The sequence below is a fragment of the Colletes latitarsis genome, chromosome 7 (assembly GCF_051014445.1).
Source record: "Colletes latitarsis isolate SP2378_abdomen chromosome 7, iyColLati1, whole genome shotgun sequence".
NCBI lineage: Eukaryota > Metazoa > Arthropoda > Insecta > Hymenoptera > Colletidae > Colletes > Colletes latitarsis.
Window position 1 is genome coordinate 19,442,753 of NC_135140.1, and position 24,534 is coordinate 19,467,286.

At 45.3% G+C, this 24,534-nt stretch overlaps 1 protein-coding gene across 1 annotated transcript in view; it reads left to right on the forward strand.

Annotated features, from left to right (window-relative positions):
- Positions 1-888: 888 nt before the first annotated feature.
- Positions 889-24,534, forward strand: part of Hgtx (HGTX homeodomain transcription factor) — a 30,789-nt gene continuing 7,143 nt past the window's right edge. Inside the window, exons 1-3 of the mRNA XM_076769255.1 lie at positions 889-1,606; positions 9,832-9,942; positions 15,373-15,581. Coding sequence (XP_076625370.1) covers positions 889-1,606; positions 9,832-9,942; positions 15,373-15,581 — 1,038 coding nt within the window. The remainder of the gene's footprint in view (positions 1,607-9,831; positions 9,943-15,372; positions 15,582-24,534) is intronic.

The following is a 24,534-nucleotide window of genomic DNA, read 5'->3' on the forward strand; positions in this document are numbered from 1 at the left end:
AGGTGCCCAGTTGTCGAGCAAACTAGCGAGCCAGTCAGCCAAACAGCTCAGCCAGCCAGCGGAGCCGGCCAACCAGCCAGCCAGCCAGTAAGCGAACCAGCGAGTTCTTGTTTTATTCAGTCGGGATCATAAATTACGAATTTAAACACACAATGAAAGACGCTTAACAAGAAGCTAACGCGAGATTGAGAGGCCCCGCCCGAAACACCTCTTCTTTCGGAGGAACGACCTGCGCCGGCCAATCCCGCAGTAGAAACGCCCCGTGGCGTTCAGCCGACCCACCGTTTCCACGCCAATCCACAAGCTCCGACGGCAGACGGTCGAACGGAGGCGACCTATCGGTGCTGGTTAAGCGGCGGGAACCCGAAACCCGAGCCCCCAAGCCCGACCGAACACGACCATGCCGAGAGTGAGTCGCTCTCCGAGCGAACGGAGTCGCCGCTCCCCGATGCACCCCAGTCGCATACCACTTGGCGAGGCGAGTCACTCGGCAACCCCCCATTAGTTACTCAGATCGCGCCTCCGCTCGTGCATCGTCGCCGACCCAACGATCGTTTTTCCGATCGTCCCGGTCCAGCTACACACAGTGCGTTCAAAACGAAACAGGGATAACCGTCGGGATTCCAGGAAGCATGGATCGAGAGGATAGTGATCGGGGCTCGTGAACCTGCCGCAGTGACATAGCCCGTAAACGCCCGCGAAAGAGGATCGTGCCCCCGGGGGGCTTAATGTGAGTGATGTCTCGTGTGTATCAGTGACCAAGTGCTTCGGGATACTCGACAGGGCACCCAGTCAGCCGGCAAGGTTCCGTCACGCGAGGTCCCTGTCCAAGCGGGGAGTAACTCCGTCAAGATTTTCCGCTCATTGCCGAACTATGCGTGGTGCGAGATGGTGTGTTCTCTGACCAACAATAACAACAACGGCAAGAGTTGCAACGAGAGCGGTGAGCCCTGCCCGGACTTGCAGTCGCGATCCAGCCCCGACGCGCAGCTAGGCGAGAACATGTCGTCGCTGAGCGACGCTCACAGACGGAACAGCCACTTGGAGGGCGACCGTAGCTCGTCGGCGGGCTCATCGCTGGGCTCGTGCTCGCCGCCGCCGACGTCCAGCCACTCGCCGCCGCCAGCCAGGCCGCCCTGGCTCCACGACTTCCACGCGGCCGCCGCGCCGCACGTTCTCCAGTTCCTCAACCTGAGCGCCGCCGGCGGCAGCATGCTGGCCAGCCAGCCCCTGGCTGCCCTCCACTCCATGGCGGAGCGGAGCCATCACCAACAGCACCAGCAGCACCAGCAGCAACAGCAACAACAGCACCAGCAGCAACAGCAACCACCGACGGGCATGCAGCTGCCCAGGATCAGCGTGCCGCTCTCCACCATCACCCAGGGGCAATCCTCGCCCACAGGGAGCGGCAAACACAGTCCGGCCACCTCCATCACCTCCGTCGGAAGCAATCCGCACGGCATCGACTCGATACTCTCGCGACCGGCGGCCACGCATCCCCAGGCGCCCGTCTCCGCGACGCACGCTGCGTTACAGCCGACGCCGCATCCTCAGCACATGACCACGCCGCGGTACGCCATGCACGCGGGCTTCACCGCATCCTCCGGTTCGTATACGAGCTTTATTCTGATTGTTAGTCTAGCTTTTGGTGCGATCAGAGCAATAGAACTTTAACTGAGATTAAGCAAAGCTACGGAAGATGATCCGATGGTCTTTGGTTCCGTTTGATGTACTTTCGATGGCGGTGTGAGTACGATTCCTTTTTCGGTTGTGAGTCTAGGTGTTGCATAGCACTAATTTTGGGGTAGCGCGAGTACCTGGCGGATTGCATAGTGTAATTGTAACTGGTTCGGTGTTGCGAGGAGTTTTGGTGACTTGAGGAGTAGAACTGACCGATGATTCCTAGTTTTTTTCGTAGCAAATGAAGAGGGAACAATTGTTTAGTATGTACCCATGAAACCAAGTCAGTTTCAGGTCCCAACTTTCACTTTTAGGTGAAGTAGTCATGAAGGTCGCTACTTCCATCCATTGCACTTGTGTTTACTAAGTTGGAACAAGCTACTCCAGGACTTGTAGCTTGAGTACTTGCAGGATTTCATTGTGTACTTATGAATACGTTGGTGTTAGATAACAGTTATCGAGTCTAGAGAGTGAGACACGCGTTAGGGCATCATTAGAATCTTATATAAGGTGGGAGTAGATGACTATCGTTATGTGATTGCTCTGTGTTCATCATTTGAATGGAGTCTATACGCCAGTTGTAGCTCAATGATTATTGCTTTAGAGCACCTGTAGAAGATTCTAACCTACACAGTCAGGGTTTAATTCTACTGTGTCAGACATACTACTTTGGGTTCTCCAGTTTTTGACTTATTCTACTTAGAAGCACTGCTTTGGTGTCTGCGACTATCACAGTCCTTTGAGCATGAAACTGGCAAAGTTCTAATCTACTTACAAGGTACTCCATCCTATCTTTAGTTGAGAATCTATTTGAGGTGCTTTGTTTATGTAAAACTCGACAAAAATCGTGGGAGGAATAAAAATAGAGTGACTCCTTATGTAAAAATAAGCTGAAACCAATTGAGTTTTGATGTCAATAGGGTGGCTTTGAGGAAAATTAGCCTGTGTCGTGGTTTAACTAATATTTTGAACACCTTGTTCTTCGATCACCAACACTTTTTCGCAAAACAATTGAATTGCAAACGCTCAGCCAGATTTATTTTTGATTTGCACTTCAGTTACGTTTACACGGACGTTAATTTATTCGAATTGATTTCAATAAAATCAAAAGCACCCCGTTCCGGATGTATAATTTAACCCCGCGGCATGATCGATCGGTTCAACAGTCGAAGAATAAAAATTACCTCGTACGATTTTCCATTTAACTTTCAAGTCAATCGATTCTTATGATCGTCGATCCTGTGCCGTGTAGCTTATGGGATTTTCATTGACGATTTATGGAATCTTGTTACGACGACAACCGTGTTATTGCACGAACAAAAGCGTTTTGTAGTTCGAACTGGAGGATTGCTACTAGAGGACGTTTAGAATCAATTGATTAATCAGTGTGTCCTTTGAACGGGTTCAGGACTATGTGCATTTCGAGGAATCCATTAATATTGATCAAGACTAATTCGCTTTCTGTTCTAGTTTCTCGTGTAAAATGTTTTCTGTGAATGAAAAATAGACCGAGCGTCTGCGTTTATTATCTCGGCTGCTCTGTCCATTTTTCCGTCGAATTCGATTCATTGTTGTTAACCGAATTCATTCGTGATGTTCATTCGAGTTTTATTCCGCGAATAAGAAACGAACATCTTTTATTCGTTATTCGAAATTTTTCTCTGGATAAGAATTTCGCTCATCCGTGATTTCATAGATGATTCCGAGCATCGCAAACTCGCCTAACCGAATTAGATGAACGCGTGGACCAAAGTTAGCGTATTCTGGGTTAACCACCTGACGACAGTGGCCAACTTGCTTGAATGGGGGGAGGGAAGGGATTCTCGAACCGTATAGAAGCATGAGCACGAGTCAGAGATCGACCGTGTCCACCCTATTGTCTTCGTGCGATTCGCGACATCCTGATTAAATATCGAAAGTCGAAGTTTACCAAGACACTAACGAAGTTTAAGGTCACTAGGATTTTTGGGGCTTCCCCCACGTAAAAGGAACCTCCAAGAGCTTCTCTGTCTATTTACCTATGAATTATACAGTAACGCGGAATTTTTTTTATATTTAAAAACTATATGATTCCATTGCAAAACAAAGTTGACCTTCGTATGCCCTCTAAAACTTCTGTTAATATAGTCTACTTGTTTCGAAGATACGAGTGAACTTAAATGAGTCACTCTGCATGTTTGTTAATACTATCATTTGATCATAAAATATAGTAAATAAATTAAGAGTTAAAGGGGAACGAATCGAACAAGTTTCCCGTCGCGAATCTCCGCAGCGGCGGCTCGTTTTATCGTCGTCCGATCCGCGCCATTTTGTGAGCGCGAAAATCAAGGGCGAGCAGAGTTAAAGGGTTCATTCACGGACTCCTGTGTCCATTATTAATGATATCGCGGGACATACGAGGGATTATAAATTTAAGAGTTACAGCCATAGAGCACGGCATAGAAATACTAAATATATTTTATGAACGAGGGTGGCACGTGACTAGGGTTCACGAGTTCATGAATTAGACTGAGAACGATGTATACAAGGTCTGATTCCGAGGACCCTCGAATCTGCGCATCTGTTCGTTTATTGGGAATTTTTGAAGATCTGTTCTCCGGCGTCCAATCGCGACGTGCTCGCCGTCGGATAACATTTTTGCGCTCTTTGACCTCCTGCTACACCAAAACCCACTTTCGCGAAGCAGTATACAAAAATGATACATAATACACATCGAATTTGTACGCCAAATAAAGATATTGATCAACAAAGAAACTGCTAACAGAGAATGTATTGAAAGAGAATGATAACATTGAAAAATATTTGGAAAAAAGTCGTTAAAAAGTTGCAACAAAGGGAGGAAATTTAAGCAAAACAACGTTTTCGATATCGCGTCGAACGAAGCCACGAGGAAGAAACGAGAGATCTTAAACAATCTTCGGAAGAGGAACGCGCTCTTTTTAAACTATAGCCAGCGCCATTATCGCGAATTATGACAACGATTCCTGCAGATATTTGAACGTCCGCCACGGGCAAAAGTAGCACAGCAGCCGGATATAAATCGCAAAAGATTCTTTCGGGACCCCTCGGTAGCTTTTACGGGTGCCACACCGAAGATTCCTGCTTTTATTGGGAGGAAAACAATTTTATAGTGCCTACAGTGTTGCTCAACTACAATTCCGTGTTGTATATCATTTTGTACAACGTTTCGCCAACTTCAAACATCAAAAAAGTCGTTAAAAATTGACGAAGATTTTTTAATCTTATGTACCGTTGATCGCTATCTTAGTAATATTCCTGTATTTGGTCACAATTAACGAAACCAACACTCGGTCTTCGACCCACGAATAAATCACTGTATCGAGCGACATCTATGATTATCGTAAACTCGACCATCGAATGAGGTTAGGTTTTAGTAACAGATACGGTTAATGCAACAAATAATAACAAACAGAATGAAGTTAGAAATTAATGGAAGTTCAGTTGCACGAAAAGATGGCCGCCGTTGAAAGCGGGAAATTGACCGAATCGACGTTTGCGAATTGGAACAACATAGTGAGGAATCTTTATGAAGTGCTTATGCCCTAACCGAGGTCTAACCGAGACCTGGCCCAGAAACGTGAGCGTAATGACTCGAAATCGGGTGCTTCAGATTCTGGCCAAGCTCGTATCCATGTATATATGTACTACATACCAAACAGTCTGGGCGAATCTTCGCTTTTATGCGTTCTTAGCACACCGATGACGCAAGATGGGAATCCCCAATGTCTCTAAATCCGGATACGCGCTCTAGAATCGAGCGTATTTCGTCCCACGAAATTAAACCTCGAAAGATGTACCAGTGTCTATAAAATTTGAATCTTACGGAAATTATCATAACAATAGCAAATAGTTTTCATGGGCATTTGTACCAGCTGTTTTCAGCTATTGGTGAATTCAAAAATTTAACTCCGTAATTTTGAAAATGGCTTTCCCTTAAAAAATGGCATCCCCTCCTGATTTAACTGGCGGGCTTCGACAACGCTTACTGCTCAGTAAACCCTGCTTTAAAGATCGCTGAAGGTATCACGATGAATTCCTATGTATAGGAGTATTTGCTTGCTAATAACCCCGCGAAACGGTTTAAGTTAATCGCCATCTAGCGGTGTTTGCCGTAAGTATTATGGGCTACCATGATTTTAGCAAAGCTTGCGTCGACGAGCATTTCAAACTTCGACAGTTTATTTATTTATAATGTTTCCCCTTCCCTTCTGTATGTCTACTCTAAACCTTACCATCGTAGGTGAAATTTTAAACACTACTTCTACTTTCTTCTAAATAAGCAAAGGTAGCTAAGAGCAACGATCTGAAACGAGTATCCTTTGACGGTAGATGGAACTAATAAAATTAGTATCCTTCAGAATTAGATGGAACAGCAATCTGATATCAGTATCCTTCAGATTCGTAAGCTGCTTTGACTATAACCATGATAAGCGAGCTCCAATTAATTCCCCGCGATGGTGTAAACTTGTACAAAGGAACACTCCCTAAATTATTAGGAGATGTTAAACTAGTAGCATGAATAACACTGACGCTTCCAACGAATGATTTGTCTTCGCAAGTATGGTCCTTCTTCGAAGTAGTTGGAATCTTAATAGTAGCGTGGAATCCCACAATTATATCAAAAAGATGTATTTGACTACATGGACCAAATTTTGAAATCTCGTAAATAAATACTTTAAATAAATAAAAACGAGATACAAGCATTTAAGTTTTGCGTCACAGACACGGGTATTTAGTGTGTGAATATGTGTACGTGTGTGGCGGCACGCGATCAGCTGACTGGGATAAAATGGCGCGCGCCATGAGTAATATTGATAAACTTAAACTGCTGATATCTCGAAAACGAAACCTCGGATTGTAAAATGGTAAAGGACTTTTCAATTTGGTTTTGCACGAGGAATTCAAATTTCGACATAGACACACGCTCTATCCACTTGTTAATTCCACGTTTACACATTGTAATTCAAGACATAAATGTCTAATTTACAGTAACGTAAGTCCAACAACCCTCTTTTCTTTCAAAATAATATTTTCCTATTCACTATTAACAATTTTCTTTCACAGAGACGCAAATGAAGCGAATGCCACAAGCACACGTCTATTTTGCTCATTGGTTAATCCAACTTTGCTACACAAATTGAAAATTTAATTAAAAAATGAGGATTTATAGTGGATTAAAAATGTTTCTGATATCGCTAATAGTTCCGACGATATACGCGTGGATGGGTTAAAATGAACCATCCTGTATGATTATATCTTCAAAATAGAAGCATAAAGGCATGGAAATTTAAAGGGGTACGCAGAGAAAGTTAACTAGTTTCACCCTTCCTCCCTGCCCCTTGCACGCAACGTATTATACCTCTAAGCCCCTCCCATCGCCAAAGTACACCTATCTTAACGAACCCATTTTTTTGGTTCTAATAACTTTCCTCTCTGTCGCGATATAAGCTGTTTCGAGTATGCCTTCCCGCTATGCACGCCCGTATAAACATGCATTCCCTCCCCCCACCCACGGAGTGAAATGGGCGAGCAATGCATGTCGCGCAATACGGAACGCGCAGGTTCGATACGCATCCGTGCGGTTCATTCAGCCTCTTCCTGGTCTCCACGTAGCTGCATCTGCTTTCGTAAACGAATTCATTCGCGTTTCGCGAACAGAACGCCATCCCGCTTTATAAGATTAGCCTCCGTTCAATTATTCGGAACTGAATTTCGAAACTACTATCGCGAAGAATGGCTTTTTGGGCAAGGGATTACTTATTTTACATCTTGTGCAATATCTAAAAAAATGAACGGATAATTTTCATTTTTTACTTAAACGGTCAGACACCTATATTGTCGCTAGGTATACGACTTCAATTAATGATATCTTTAAAACTAACGAGTATCTATGGCTAATATTATTTACCACCATCGTCCTACGAAAGATCGTTAAATTCGAAGTGGTACAGTTGGGCCTCCTGTGAGTGGCCGGGACAGTATAACTGGCTCGAGGAGTGCAGAGGGTTAACACAATTCCTCGAACTAAGGAACAGTCCTCAAACGTTCGTTCGTAGCCCCGGGTTACAGGTTTTTAATCCAATCGAAGCTTCGTGCGCACGGTTCGCGACTGTTCCGTCAGATTGGCCGTCGAGGGCGTTCGTTTCCGATCGTCAGCATCAGAAAACCGTGACTTTCCGTTTCTGGAGGGCGCGCACGCCATAAAAATCTCTGCTGGAGGTTCAATTAAAGTTCGTGGATCCTTCAGAAATAGAAGGAACGAAGGAGGGGAGGCAGATCGGTTTGGGTTACGACACCGATTCCTTCGCTGGCTGCCGAGAACACGGCGACGAATCCCGAATATTTTTGTTGATGAGCATGCAGGTTCACTCGTTTATGATCCCATAAATTTTATTTGATTTCAACGTAGCGGACAAAAGGAGTAACGATCCGGACGATCGTATCGCGCGCGTTTTCCATGCCCGAGTCACGAGCGCCGCTAGCACGAACACTAAAAAAGGGAATAACGTTTTATTGTTGCGGTGGACAAGTCGATGGAAAAAAAGGATCCGGCTCGTTCCCATCGCGCTTCACCAGCAACTAACAACAATACCGACGCCGGTGGATTTTATAAACCCAATATAAACCTGTGACCTGCCCGCGCCAGGCAACGATCGCTCTGGGATGAAAGTCACCGGATTAGGTAATTTGTAAGGAACAGCATAATTGGTTTACAGTGGCCATTGTAGAAACTAGGTTTAGACGTCAGAATAGGCACATTCCTGGAGCAAAACGTGTCAATCTTGTTAGAATGGGATTTTAATAGCGATTGGGTGCCATTAGACTACTTATGCTTGGTCAATTGTTGATGAAGAATAGGCCCGACACCTAGGTACCATGTCCCTAATAAGTAGATATGGGTAGTAAATTTGAATGGGGTCTGATCATCATAGCAAATCATCACTGAACCCCTGTACTTGATGAATTGTTGCCAAAGACTGGGATTATCATGTGGCTATTGCTTATTCTACTAGTTGACATACTGAGACACCTGGGACCCCATAGGTGGATGTAGTTAGTGAGTTTGAATAGGGTTTGATCATCAGCAATGCATCATTTGAACCCCTTGCACTTGGAAAACTGTTACCAAAAATGGGATTATTGCTTACTTGAGTTGGGTAGAACACTCAGGAATTTTGGTCTTTGCAAGTATCATGATGGGAACCATCCCTAAACCCCTTGTCAAAGAATGGGATCATTATTTGGCTATACCTTATAAATGAATAATAATATTTATGTTGACGTTAGGTTTTGGTAAATATCTTATGTTTTTGATAAGTTCTGTGCGGGACAGTATAAATTTTCATATTCAAAAGCATAATGCTGACGATAGATCGGAGGATGTTAGACAGTTTTTGCGTGACTCGGAACTTCAGCCATGATTGGACCGTTCGTGGCCACACGCGTCACGTTGCGGTTTTCCTGCTGGCGATACACAATCTCGCGAGCAGTATAGTGAACTATAAAGGGTGGGGGAACCAATAATATTACATTCTTAAATTTTCTCGCGTTCCGTTGTCGGCGCAGACTCAATTGTGTCGAGATCAGCAACATATGATACAACCAGCCACACGAATTTATATACAGGGTGTTCGGCCACCCCTGGGCAAAATTTTAATGGAAGATTCTAGAGGCCAAAATAAGACGATAATCAAGAATATCAATTTCTTGATTGAGGTTTCAAATCATTCTGAAAAAAATATTTTTAGTTGCGTCTTACTTTGGCCTCATTTAGGGTGGCTGAACATCCTGGATACTAACACAATCTACCAATACAGACACAGAAATAACATAAGAATCTACATTTACATTGATCCAGAACCGTTTGGAATAAAATAAAACGACCAATATAAGTTCGCAAATTTTTGCATAAATATTTCCAGTGTCCAATGGTGTCTACAGGTATTATTTCGAAGACGCCTCGCGATCTAGTAAATATTGTAACATCACCGAAAAAGAGGAACAAGTACAATCGAGCGGTAGAGAGAAAGATAGATGGCAGAAGATACAAAGAACAAACAGAATGGTAGAATATACGTGTGGACATCTATATGCGCGCATATGTTCACGTTATGTTTGCTTTGAATGCAGGTATCGGACAATTTCAACAAAGAACGGAGCCACGGCATCCCGCTGTCTATTGGCCGGGTCTTCAGGGATTAGTCAGCGATCCCCTAGCATGGCGGGCAAGACTACACACACGTGAGTATCCTTTTCGATATATACATATATTTCCCGTTTCATTTCTAGAACATATTTTACTTGAAACGGAGATTCTTGGCACGTGATACTTGAAATTGCTAAGTGTCGTCCACCCTTCTTTCCTTCCTTGGTATTCAGGATCTTAGAAGTCAATATTTATAAGTTTTTATAAATTAAATTCCATCGTATCGTTTTAGCCTCTATTTGAGAAGTATACAAATATCTAAAACTGTTGAAGACACGGCTAATTCAATAGAGACCCTTTTGTTCGATATGCCTTCGTGATTGCCACGATTCCAATCATTCTGCTCATGGCAAATGAGCTCACTAAACGCACAAATAGTGCCCCTTCAGCTAGGAAACGGAAGAATCGTTGAAACAGAGACAACGACAAAAAAGGAAGACGTCGAAGTGAAAAAGATTGAACCGAAAACATCGAGCCGGCATCCTAGACAGTTTTTAGCCTAGGGATATTTCTTTTCCCCCGATGCTGTACAGATTTGACAGCTGTTCGTGTTTGCTTTTGAGACGAGGAAATCGACCGATCGAAAGTGAAAAAACACGTGCCAGTGAACCGCTAAATGCTATTCTAGAGATCACCCAAAACAACGACGAACTGTGAGTCGTGCAGAAAAAAAACTGTCATCCGAGAAGAATCTAAGAAAACACTTTTTTCCCTACGGGCAAGAAAAAAAGCCGAGACACGGAGGGATTTACGAGGGCTGTTCAGCATCGTCTTTTTCGAACAATAACAGTTGTATTTCTCCATATGAAAATTGTAATATATGGACAAATTGAAGTTGCCCCCAGATTTGGTGATTACAATTTGTCAGAAAGTTTATTTTACTGCTGAACTGAAGTTATTACCACATAAACTGATGACTAACAGCAATATTATTATAGAAACGCAATATTTATAGTTCCTTACAATACCTACCCCGCTTTCAAGACATCTGACTACCTCTCATAACTCAAAACTTGAGTTTTAGATTCCATAATTTCGAAAGATGATTTTACTTCGATATTCTTGACTTTGTCACTTGAAAGCGGGGAATCCTGCGACTCATGTTCCCCAATCAGAGAAACACCTCTCTAATTGTTGAGCCTTAGGGCAAGAATTGCCCTAACAAGCTAGGCAAATCCCTGTCCCCGGTTATCGATACAGTAATTACTTCGCGAGAGCAATCAACAAGACCGATAAACTAAAAAGAACGCCACGATCCACTCCATGCAAAATCGAGCGCGGAAGGTCGGGGGCACTATACGCACTCGGTGCCCGCAGGATCGGGTCACTTCGAAAACCGCTTTTTCCGCGGCGAAGTTTCCGTCGAAGCGTCGCGTCGCTTACATAACTCGTGCCCCAGCGATTTGTAAAAGCGATTAAGGGCGCCGCAAAAAAATCACAAACAAAGTGAAAGAACACGTGACGGCGGAGGAGAGAGCATCCCCTTTCGGGAGCATACATCAGCCCCTGGCGGTGGCACATGTGCCAGCACGCACACGAGCGTCAACTACGTGGCGGAAGAGAGACGGTACGCCGAAGGTGGTACAACGGACAGAGAGGGGACACGGTGGTCGGAGGGTGGTCGAAGAGAGAAGCCAAGAAGGGTGACGAGATAGGATACTAGGATGTAAGTACGTAGGATCGGCGTGGAAGGGCGTGGACGAGCAAGCGTGTGTTGTTTCAGCGTCGTCGGGTACGAATGTCACTGCGGGACGAATAAGAGGGTAGCGGTGGCGGTAGTCCGCTGCGGCGTTGGATCCGGAATATCATATTCAATATCAACCCTCGTATCCCGGCGAGGCCTCCTGCCTGCTGCCGCACAGCCTCCAGCCCCTAGCTTTCCACACTCACGTGAATAACTCTGGCAATATTTTAACTGTGGCATCACGGTGTATCCATTCCTGGCTTGCTCGCCTTCGCCTGCTTCGAACCACCCCCAACCACCTCCCCCACCCGTGACCTAACTTACGACCACGGCATATAACGCACTATACCCCCGATATATGCTTTATATTCCGGGCTGTAACGTTTGATCGGTTGCATGGGCCTCGCGAGGCAGCCTCGAACGACCGTCGCGGGACCGCCGGCCCTATCGACGATAAACGGGATCGGTTTCGCCGTTTCCATTAAATACCTAGACTCTCTACGGCCCACGAGGTCTGCTCCACTTCGCCATTCCGGATTGTTAGGCGCCGGGGATATTTATGGCGGCTCGAGTCGACCTTACTTTCGCTGAAGGAGTCGCGTGCGATTGCCTGTTACGTAGTAACATACTGCTTCCGGGTTATTAAGCGGCATTAGACGGCGTGCCGTTGGTCGATAGAGGGTGTGTTGTGATGCGAGCGGGCGATGCTCGAAGCTGGATCCAGCAGCTTTAACGAACCTGCGTGGGAGGATTAGCCAAGGTGATGGGGATACATTGGCCGATCGGATGGCGGGCAGGTTCTTGCGGTGGGCGTGGGAGTATACAGGCTCTCGCGCGGCATGTGGGACCCAGTTCCGAGATGGATCCTATGCAAGGAGACGAGGATACGCTGTGGAATGCTGAGAATTATGCATGGGGCCCCGTTTTAGTGTCCACAGTTGGGACAGAAGTCGAACACTTATATGGGTAGGTGATTTCCTTGGATTCAAGGGATGTGAACGACATGTTTCGTTCATGTAATGAAGGAAGAATACTAGGGGTCCAATGGAATCTATAATGAAAGAAAAGTATCAGGGAGTCCAAGCTATCCAAAAAAATCTATAATAAGTGAAGAGTACTCGAAAGTCCAAAGGATTCTGTAACGAAAGAAGAGTACTCGGGGTGGGAGGAATCCAAAGGAATCCGAAGGGTCGTTAGAGAAAATATTCCCTAAAATTTGACCGGGTAATTAAGAAGGGAGCAGGGAGAGAAGTTGGGTGGACGAGCAGCACGCGGTCAGACGCGTTTACGCGACACATGGGGATGAGATGCAGAGGGAAGGGAAAGGGGAAGGAGGCGTGGGGTCGTCACAACAGTATGGGTTGTGGGACTTTAATTTAATAAAGCAATTTGTAACGGAATACGGAACGAGGCAATAATGGCCAGTCGGCGGGGAGGGTTCTAATGAGCTGCTTACCGCACTCCACCCTCTGCTTCGATGGAGGTACACGTTTCACGCGATATCCCCTATTCATCTACTTAGAAACTGCGTAAACTCGCGCAACTTTCCTACGTAATTCGATAACTCCGCTTTTTGCGGGAATTTATGCACGTCAGCGTTACGACTTCGATTCCGTCACCTCTGGCCAAGATTGATCCCTCTCAGGGAGCTACAGGGGTTGTTCAATAAATTCTAGGACAAATGACAAAGCGACGATGGTATAACAAACAATAGAAATACTAAAGATTATAGTAATATCAAAAAAGGTGTAAACGAAATATCTTAACGGTGCTAAAAATTACTCCCGTTCAGTTATCCGGGGTAAAATTCGATCACTAATCCGGGAACTACTGTAAACCCCATCACTCTGCAATGTAAAATTGCAATACTCCTTCTAGACACTTGTACGATCCTAAACAATTGTTTTCAACCAAAGAATTAATCTTCATAGAGTAATCGAACGCTGTTCAGTGTTCATTTTACGCTTCAATTTCGTTTCCTGGTGCTTCGTCGGGGTGTAACGATCTCGTAGATAGATTATAGGATAATTTTCTTATAATTTTCCGCACGGTCGGTTGACTTTACGACCGGAATGGATGCGCCATGCTAATCGTGCCCGGTTTTTCGCAGTACATCGCTCGTGAACATCTTCGCGCCGCGATAATGCCGCCACGATTTCACCCCTCTGTCACGTGCCGTTCCATTTGGCGATAGTATCTGGCCCCGGAGATCGGTTTTCTCTCCCCTGGCATGTTGAACATGGGATCAACAGTCAGCAAGGATAACGATAACAAAGTCCGCCTATTTGCGGAACGCTAAACTCACGTGGCTGGCACGTGCCGGCCGACGTCGAGACGCCGTGATTGCGGTCTATCGCGCAAGTGTTTAACCCTTGAACGCGTGATTCCGTCAAATTAAACTGCGATCTCCCCTTGTTGCTCCCCGGAGCCTTCGAACGATCACCGAATCGTTTTAATGCTCGACGAGGCATGACTCTTTCGAACCACCAAATCGCGAACCTCGATACATGTACAAAGACCACACTGGCGCCACCTGTGTGTCGAATGCAACCAAGAGTAGACGATATCTCGGTTAATATTAACTCTATCAAAAATTTGTATGAAACAAAACAGTTTCTAATTCTAATTAGCAATAAGTTTTGCTGCATACATTTTCGCTATAGAAACAACATTAACCGAGATATCGTAGATTTTATAGTTAGTGTCCTACGCGAAGTACAATAGCTTCTTCCTACGCGAAGAATAAAAATGACGAGAATCTGGGAACTGGGCTAGTTAACAAAGAGTTAGTTAATGAAACGAAATGTCAGTAGAGCCGATCGTTCGACATTGTACCGCCGCCGCAAAAGGTAGCAATCGATCGGTTAACGTCGGATAATTGCATGGTTTTTAATAGGTGTGCCGTACACAACATTTTTGGCGTGTAACGAGATGTTAATTTATGACGTAATTATCGATAGGGTATGTAAATCGTTGGAACGAGTACGCTAGCGAGGACAAGAAGAATGAACGCAAAATTAATGAAGATTAATTGCTTGGTGAAAGGGCTATCTCCGCAAACTGTGCCTCTGATTATTGAATAAGTTTGACGATCACGATGATAACGCAGTTAAATGTCAGAACTAACATTGCAACACTATGCTATTACGAAAGTGTTTCGAAGAACATTGTAGAGGATCACTTTTATAGAGTAAATTGGGGCATCGATGTCTCCGCCAGTTGGAGCCATTTTTAAAATTAAAGTCTACTTTATTTTCCCCATAATAGTCCCTATAACTCGTTTAAAATATCCACTTTGATGTCTATAATTACATAACCTGTTACTACGTTGATAATTGGCTCTTCACATTACATAACTTGCAACCAATTCGGTGATTGGATGTGCACATTACGTAACCTGAAACCATCTTGGAGATTGGATGTGCTCAGAACATAACCTCTAAACATATTTGCGATTAAATGTGCATATTGCATAATCTGCGACCGTTTCGATTGTGTACCTTATGTAATTTTACGTCAGAGATCAATTGTGGCCACGTGACGTTTATTGTTTTGAGAGAGAAATTAAATAAAACAAATTTTGTGTGGTCCGAAGAGGTTAGAGTCATGGAAAAAATCGAGAGCCTCGAACAACCGGATGCTGATGCGGAGGAGCTCGATTTTTTTTCGTCGATTCGTTCTAAGCAGTTCATTCGCCAGCCGCGACGGATGAATAGAAATAACGGTCGAAATAATATTATTAAAGTGACGAGAGAATCCCTGGAAAATATCGATGTTACAGTGTCGCAACAGCTGGGTTGTCAGCAAACGATGACAGGCACCGGCGGGGCTGGGGAACACGAGGGTGGCAAGAAGAAGCACACGAGGCCAACGTTCAGCGGCCAGCAAATCTTCGCCCTCGAGAAAACGTTCGAGCAAACGAAATACCTTGCGGGACCGGAGCGCGCTAAATTGGCGTACGCCCTCGGAATGTCGGAATCGCAAGTCAAGGTAAGATTCACTTTCTATGTCCTTTCGAACGGATTCCTGCCAATTAACGACCGATTACTGCGACACCTCGTTAAACGGCCGGACCTTCGCCTCGATAAAAGTCAATAATGAAATTTTCAATCAATTACCTCGATTCAGAGCTAGATTTTGGTCCGATTGCAATTAATTTTACGATTATCAGTGATACAATTTACATTCTCAACGAAAATTAAAATCTTTACATTTTCCATTGTATTTTAACATCTGGTCGAATGGTTTCAGAACTGACTCGTGTCGAAGTCTGAATTGAAACGATATGTACGCCAATGAATTAATACTTGGATTGACTAAACAATGCAAGATATTCAAAATAATAAAATAGTTAATTCACGTAATAATTGGAATTGTTCGACACGGTCGATCATTTTACGAGAAGCGTAGACTATTCAAAATAGAAGCCATATAACTGGTTTGCACGAAATTAGATGACGATGCCGTGTTTAATAAAGTTTATGCTAATCTTCAATAAAAACGTCACGATGATTTAAGCGGCCCGGCTAATTATGAGTAACAGATGTAGATGGGTTAATAAAAATTCATAACAGTTAAGCGTTCGCTGCTCCGATATTAATCCATGAATGATGGAACGACGAAACTGCGATAAAAAGTGAAATCAACTTAACTGCCTGTTTTTAATCTTTGCCATTATTTAATATTTCCTTGTCGGCTTAATTATTCGAGCGTGGATTATAACCTCGAAAAAGCATTTTATCCCGCGACCATGGAAGACGCGTATTACTTCGATTATAATTTTGCGTTAGCGTCAAGATTTGCATCGACATAGTTAGATATAATTATTCATATTTAGATATAATTGATTGTATAAATCAAGGCAATTCACGTGGTACAATCTCACGCAGAGATTTGCAAATTCAGTATTAAACGATTTGCGTTTAGAACTCTTATACAGGGTGTAAGACACACCTTCTCGAATTTTTTTCTAGGAAATGAGTAGGATTTTGGGGATATGACTGTTCACCAAAAATGATTGTAATTGACCCCTGCAGCCAAAAGTATTTTTTTTAGAACGATTTGAAATTTTTTTTTCCGTCGAAATATTGCATTTCCAATGCAGACATTTCCAAACGACAGATTAGTTCGTCTTGCCCAATTTAGAAGTATTTTCAAGTGATAAACTAAGTCACACTGTCCAAAGCGGAAATATTTTCAACTGACGAGTTAATACGGCCTGCCAAATGCGCAGATATTTCCACACGATGAGTAAACTCGTCTCGCTGAATACGAAGACAGATTCAAACGACAAGTTATCTCATCCTGCTCAATGCAAACATATCCTTACGACGAGTTAACTCGTCCAACCCCATAACGAGGCACTTTAAAACCCTTCTATCCTCTAAAATCGGGCTCCACGTCTCGTTCTAATGTCGTAAACAACCACGGCGACCAACAATCAGCAGGGAAAAACCAAAAAGTCCAGGACAAACGCGGGCAACGAAAAAAGCGTGTCATCGAAGTGGCAGCTTTCGCTAAGGGTGGACCCGGTCCTCGCGCGGGCCAGGGCTTCGTCGGGTGGTTCCCCGGTGAAAAGGGCGTAATTTTAAAACGCATTTGTTCGGGGGCGGCTTACTCCATCAACGCCGGGAGCAAGCTTCTAACGAGGCAGCTTGTAAAAAGTTCGAAGGATAAAAGAAGGTGACAAAACAGCCGGAGACGTGTCAAGCTTTGCGGCACCTGCGTCATTCCGGACGCCCCTCTCTCTCTTGCCTTCTCTCCCGTTGCCCCTGCAGTGTTACCAAACGAAATAGAACGAACAAAGAGAGGCGAAACCGTAGGTGACGACGGCGAGCGTCACACCGGCACTCCGCTTCGTCCTCTTTCTCCATTCTTCCACCCGCTCCCAGCATCTCCCTCTTTTTTCATCCATGTCCCTGTCTATCCACCTATTGCTCTCCATCTTTTCCGCTCTCGTCCATCCCCCGCCCCCCTCCTTCAATCTCTCTCCGTCTCCCTTCGGCCTCCCTACCCTCTCGAAAACCCCTATTACCTATCTCCCATATCCTCCCGCCGCGGAGAGGCTGCCACCTCCTCCAGCCTCCACTTTTACTCCCGCCTCTCGGAGCTACATCTGTAGTACTTCTGCTCGAGCCGCGGCTCCGAACTCACCGCTCCGAAGCCTCCTCCGCGTGTCCCGTCCTCCCGGTTCGCCATCTTCGACCCTCGCAGCCAGCTTCCCATTTCGAAGCCTCAACCCCTGCCGCAGCCAGCGCGTCCTCTCTCTCTCTACCTCTGTTTCCGTCTCGCTCTGGCACGCCGGCGGCGTCGATGTAGCGCTGTCATTGGCTCGTTCTACGCCGCCATATTTACATTTTTATTGAAAGCTACAAGTCTGTGTCGGTGAGTGATGGCAAGGGGATGAGCGCAGCGCCCCCCTCCCGCCCTCTGCACGCCGCCGCGCCGAGGGTTGAACGGGATGTCGGGGGTGGACGCGGCGGGAGAAAGAGACAGCTAGGTGAAGCACGGAGGACGAAAGAGGGAGGGGGGAGGGTTAGCATTCAATTACCTCGGATTTCCTCGGCAAGAGGCGATTCACCTCCGCGTATATGCCATCTTCGAGGGTGAGATTGCCCACCCCTCGGATCCGGACCAGCACCGCGTTTCCCGAAATATTACGACAATATATACCCGCACGCTTCCACGGCCCGAGACTCGCTGATTCAGAGGCATCGATTCCTCGTCGCTTGTTTGTTGTTTATCTTTACGCGCTCGTCGCCGCGATTCGGTCCGCGCCGGGGCCTCGCGATTTCCCCTGCCCGCTAGCGATGGCCTCGAGCGTGACGCGAGTCTGCCCCCGAGAACTCTTTTTTTTTTTTAACTAAGAGTCGAATCGAATAGAAATTAAACTCCCGAAGCATCGCTTTCGTTCCAGACGCGTCGGTCCGCGAATGAAATTCGTCCGAAACGTAAATTGAACATTATATACAGCTGTCTAATATCTTCCACACCGTGCTGAAGATATCACGTCGTGGAAATTTTGGGGGAGAATTAAGTGAAATCGCCCCTCCAGACGGAAACTTTTAACAATGGCAGCTAGCCATAGACACAGTGGTACCAGTGACTATACAAGTGGCCTGAATCAATATTTTTCGATAAAATAAATGGTAAATGTAATCTTCTCGGATTTTTCTAAGCTTTAAAGACATTTTGAATATCATTTTAACGAAATATAACTGGTTTAAAATTCTTTCAACATTATACCAATACTTTTATTATTAGAATTGTTTGCGTAGAAACGTCTCCAACGAAAATAAAGGAAGACGATCGAACTTTCCGACTGTATCGCGAGAAAAATCCGAACATTATAGTTCCCACGTCTTGATACACTGCCGAAAAAGTCCTCCGTCGCGAACTTTGCTCATTTGCTACCATGTTACGATCATGTGCGGAGTATTACATTCCTGCTTTCTGCTATCCCCGATGTCGTTGCTGGTTCTACGACAGATAACAGAAATTTATTGTCCTACGTTATTCGGGAACTCTTCGCGGAACCCGTCGCCATATTTCTTTTAAGAACCCTACGCGCCACGGTGCGTGTCTGACGTGCGTAACGCGTTTGAATAATCGCGCGTTGAAATCTCCGGTAGCCTAAAAATGACACCGTCAGCGGTACTGGATTTATCAGTCGTAAACGGGTTCCAATAACACGTCGAAATTACATAAATTCCGCTCGTCGACGTTTACATTATGTTACACGAAAATTATTTCGTTTAATTTGTTTCGTCGGAACTTTTCGTTCGTAAATATACGCGCGATAAAATTATTTTATTCGATGTAATAATATTGAACGACACACTTTCGTACCATTTGTCAACATATTATTCCCGGGACCCTAGTTCGAGATAAATATCAATTTATGAAGTATATTTCACGAAGCAACGCGAACGCAAAAATTTCATTTTCCATTTTTGCTTTATTGCCGATGAACCTTAAAAATAATTTCAATTAAAAAATCAAAGGATTAAATAAATTGTTAAGAATAATAAGGGCATAATCGTCGGGTTACAATTTATGGAAAGGTACGAGTTACGTTTCTTTTTACAAGTCGAAATTCTTCCCACGGAAAGATAAATATTCTATTTCATCGCGTTGCTGAAAAATAGGGGAACGTTTATCCGAGTATCCGTACAAATGTTTCGTTTATATCATCCATAAAAATAGTTTAAACGTTAAACTTCTTACGGCGCACTTACGGATCGTCCTGTGTACAAAATTGATACCCTCCGTTCGTGGTTTTACATCCGAGATTTATCATTTTTTCAGTATCGGAAAAGGATTAGTGCGGCATATAGGGATTCGCTAGTTCCGCCCAACGAAGATATATGTGTTCTGTCATTCCACATTTCCAGATTTATCACTTTTTCGTTTTCGAAATGCGTATATCCCATCCCCACCCCCCTTTCCCCGCACAGTCGATACGCGTTCTTTTTTTAAAAACCGAACACACGTTCAACTTGGCGCGATATTCTACGGTGTAAAATGTCAATAGTAATGCATCGTTAAGCGGAAGATTAATCGAAATAATATCGCACGGTTACTTGCAGCTTGGGCCGGGGCTTCTTGTCGAATTATTTGTTTGTCGAATATCCCAACACTTTGGCGGTTCGAATTATTATTATTATACACCATATAGTTTTGACTTTGTAGAGTTGTTAGCGAAAAAACGACCTATCATAGAATGACCTTCGACCCAGATCGACAGAAAATTATTCTACACGAAGCAATTTTCGCTTTCCTGCGACGTCCTACATCCTAATCCTTGGTCTCGAAGTTTCAACTAAAACCGAGGAGGACACCTTTTCAATATCCCAAATGGACCACACACGGCGTGCCAATCCCGGCGCGATCAACATCCCCGGGCGGAACGGAATCATTTCCCGGGGTGTTTCGTGAAATATCGTCGGGACGAGCGCGGCAATCATCGTGGAGGCCGGTAACTCGAGCTGACTCGTGATCGGAGAAGCGGCTATTAAGACTATTACGCGGATCGACGTTCCAATTGCCAACGATACCCCGGGCATGATTTAGTTAGCCGCCCGGTCGAGTGAACGGTGAGCAAAGTGCAGCGACAGGTCCGAGCGGAGGGGGAGGTGTAACGTTGGACAGAGAGAAAGAGCGCCCGAACTTTTGGCAAACGAATGATCCCCGGGAGTCGCGCGCGTTCCCCCTATTAGAATCTAATACGGCAAAGTGAACGCGGAGCATTTGCGAGTTAAAGACCGTGACACCCCCGGGCTCGTAGGCGTATCAGCGCGTGTATCAGTGAAGTGAGAGACACGGGAGGGTGGTAGGAGACCGGGAACCCGGAGCCGCGGAGATGGGGTAACAAGTTGAAGTGCTCGGGAATGGAGAGACGAGACGAGGTTGGGGGGAGACGAAGAGGGGTGGATCCGGGGTCTGGGGGAGGGGTCGGTTGTCGGTGGTGGATGTAAACGGTGGTGGGGTGAGGAGGGGCGCAGGGGATAAATAGCGGAGGGTAGAATCGCACGGAAGGAACGGGCTTAGATGGTGTTTACGCAGTGGTGGTGGTAGTAAAGTGGCGGCGGCGGTGGTTCTCCCCGGGTTCGGTAGAATGCGGGGGATAGGCTTGCAGGGGGAGGGGTGGAGTTGTTTACGGCGGAGTAATCTGCTCGTCGACGGATACCAATATCGATGACGTCAATTAGTACGAGCGAAAGCCTCCTACCCGCTTTTCCTCCACCCATGTATCATCATGGTGGTGTATGTACGTACGGCGGCGGCGTGGCATGGCGTGGCGTGGCGTGATAAATCACGGCAGCAGGCGGCGTTCCCTTCATTCACCTCCCACAGCTCGTACCCTCGAAATTGGCCCACATGTACTTGACTCCATAATGCTCGATTCCACGAGCTCTCGATAACAACCCGAGACTTTATTTCACACCTAAACCTCGCGCCGTCGGTGTTCCCTTCTTTCAGGCGTTTGGCTACAGGACGTTGACGTTCCGGCACGATTCAGGGAAATTCTCAAGACGTCCGAGGCAACCAGGGCTCGTTTCCAGAGTGCTTTCGCCTCTGCAACAGCCTGCGCGGTTATGTATGTCGGAATTTAGTCCCAATCGTTATGCTCGTTCGATACTAATTTGCCCTTTAACGGTTTTGGGGCAAATGCCCGCCAAAGGCAGCCCTGCTTTGCCCACTCCCGTGGTACCCTCTTAATGCGTCGAACCATATTCCAAAACACTGGTGAGATCACGTACACATGTCAGTGGCCGACAAAGGGTTAACTAGATACCCAAGGTCTATGGACTCGACAGTCATTGACCATTATATCGTTGTCCTGTAACTCTAACGTAACAAAGAAGTAGAGTATCCTTCGTTCTTGAAGGATCTCGCCACAAGACGATATTACATCTAAGGGGACCAACCGCTACCTCTTTTTCCTATTACGTTTTATGTGGCGCGTAATTGAGCGAATCGACACGCCGATATTTCTCCAAGCCACGCCAGCGATACCAGGCGTCCTTTCCTTTCGCGTCGCGAGCCATGAACAACGCGAGCAGGCGGCCCAGCACGCTCGAAGCGACGTCGTTTCGGAAAGTAAGTATTTAGCTGAGGATATTGTGACTTTGGAGCCAGGCGTGCTTTTGATCCCAAGTTTATGGCAGCTGTTAATCGACGGTTGGTTTGATAAGAGTCGAGGAGCTATGGGGTACACAGGGTGTCACACATTATTGCCCGAAATATTTGACGTCAGATTTAAAAGCAAACTTCGGTCGTGCCACGCTGTAATTTTTATGTAACGACTTTATGGGATAAATAAAAACCAAAAAAGCAAACTGTACATCTATATCTAATACTGTTGTACCGACGGAGGTCCTGAATTACCTTACGAGCTGCATTTCAGAGAAAACATGACTTAAAAATCGACCAAATCGATTTATTTCCCCACAAATATCCATTCCATATTTTTCTCTGACCGGGGGCAGTACTTGAGGTTAAATTTTAGTCCCTTTAGTCAGAAAAATATTGAATTCGGGGCGCGAGTTACTGATTATTTCGCGATACGATCTTTCCCCCGGTCATAAACGCTTGTCCAATTTCCTCGGCAAAAGGCTCCCAGCAAAAAAGCGTTCGCAGCAGGCTCGTGGGTGGACGGGTGGGACACGGAAGGACGGCAAGGCTAAAAATCCAACTGATCAAATCGGGCTTCTATGAAGGGGACGAACTAATCCTGTAACACCCTCGAGTGTTTCCTTGATCAAATTTGATGAATGTATCTGTATCACTGTACACACGTATTAATATTCCCCTCCCCATAATTCATTCAACCCGCGGAGATCAGCGCCGCGCTTAGGAAACAAAAGAGGACACGCATCGCAGATGTGATCAATAAGATTTGCCTCCAACTACTTGGACGAGCAGGGATTATTTAATTGACTTTGGGGCCTCGTGTGCACGGGCAGGCGTCCAAACGAATCGGAACACTCGCGTTAGCCGACCTTATTCGATTAATTTCAGTTTTTTTGACTTCACAATGACTTATCTCATTTTGGATCGTACACTCGTGAGCAAACTTAAGGGATTAATCTTTGAACTGCTGTAACTTCGTCAAAAAACAATTGGCAAAAGGCAATTGGCTTGGGCTAATTTTCAAGCTTAAAGTCTCTACTTTCATACAGGAGGACACAGAGCTTAATTAATTTTTAATTAATTTTGCCCCAATGTCACAAACGCAACGACTTCCAATTGACAGTACGACATCGGTGATTTACAGTCTACCAAATTGCACGGAATAAGACCACGCCATAAAACTAATCGTACAAGTCGACTGCAAATAAAACAGGCGTACTTTATCACCCCCATAATCTACCATTTTTATCCAGATGCCAAAAGGCTGTCGGCGCTGTCGTCGAAAGCGAAATGCACCTTGGAAAGGTGATCCTCGAGCGTCGCCATAATCCCCGCCAGGACGCGATCGTAATTTTATAAATCAATCGTAGAAAAGTAATTTCTCGTAATATTACAAAGTGCTTGGAGCAGAATGTTTCTTCAAATAATAAGTAATGCGATCCGCGAGAATGGCAGAGGGTAGTTGGCTGTTGGCGATAATGCGCTCCTCTGTATTCCGTTCTCGTACCGCTTCCCCATATCGATATGTTTCCTCACCCTTCCCCGATACCCTCCCGACCAACCATTTGGCTTCACTCGAAGATCAAATGGCTTCACCGATTCGCGTTATCCCCAATATTCTATTTTTATTTCGGAATCAAATTTCGCGGGCGGCAGGCGAACGGGTGAGGGGGCGGGGCAAATTTTACGACTCTCTCTTACAACGCAAAAAAGCCCTCCGGAATTCACTTTTAGATCGCCCTGTGTGTCTTGATTTTGCCCTCCCCACTGTGAATGAATATCGATAATAGTACCGTGGAACTTTTCCCGGTGATATCGTGCGTTACATTTTCGAAAATTCACGTTCCTTCGAATCTGCTTGCTTCCAATGTCTTCTGGGTTTCGTTGAATCCGACGTTATTTGGCTGCCGGAAGTAACTTTAGCTACACGTGCAAGTTTTCGAGAAAATTAAACGAGATTGCTTCCCGACTCATCGGTTTGAAGTAACATATGTATTAGTACTAGTGTTCATGCTTTGAATGAAGACACCGTGTCCCGATTAGCTCCGAGGCATCGAACTCCGAGTATACAGGGCTCTGGTGTCCCAAATATCACAGATTTCAACCTTTTGCGGTCCAGCTGTGTCTCTCGGCCATAGGCAATGTCGGATATGCTCACGGGCCACGCCAAAGTTTGGATTAACACTATATCGGGCTGTAACGTACGAAATGTCCGCTTACACGTTGTCCCATAACGTTTCACGTATGGATAAATACACTGTTTGCGTGCATCGAATTAACGATCAGCATATATTTTGTTGTTGACAGG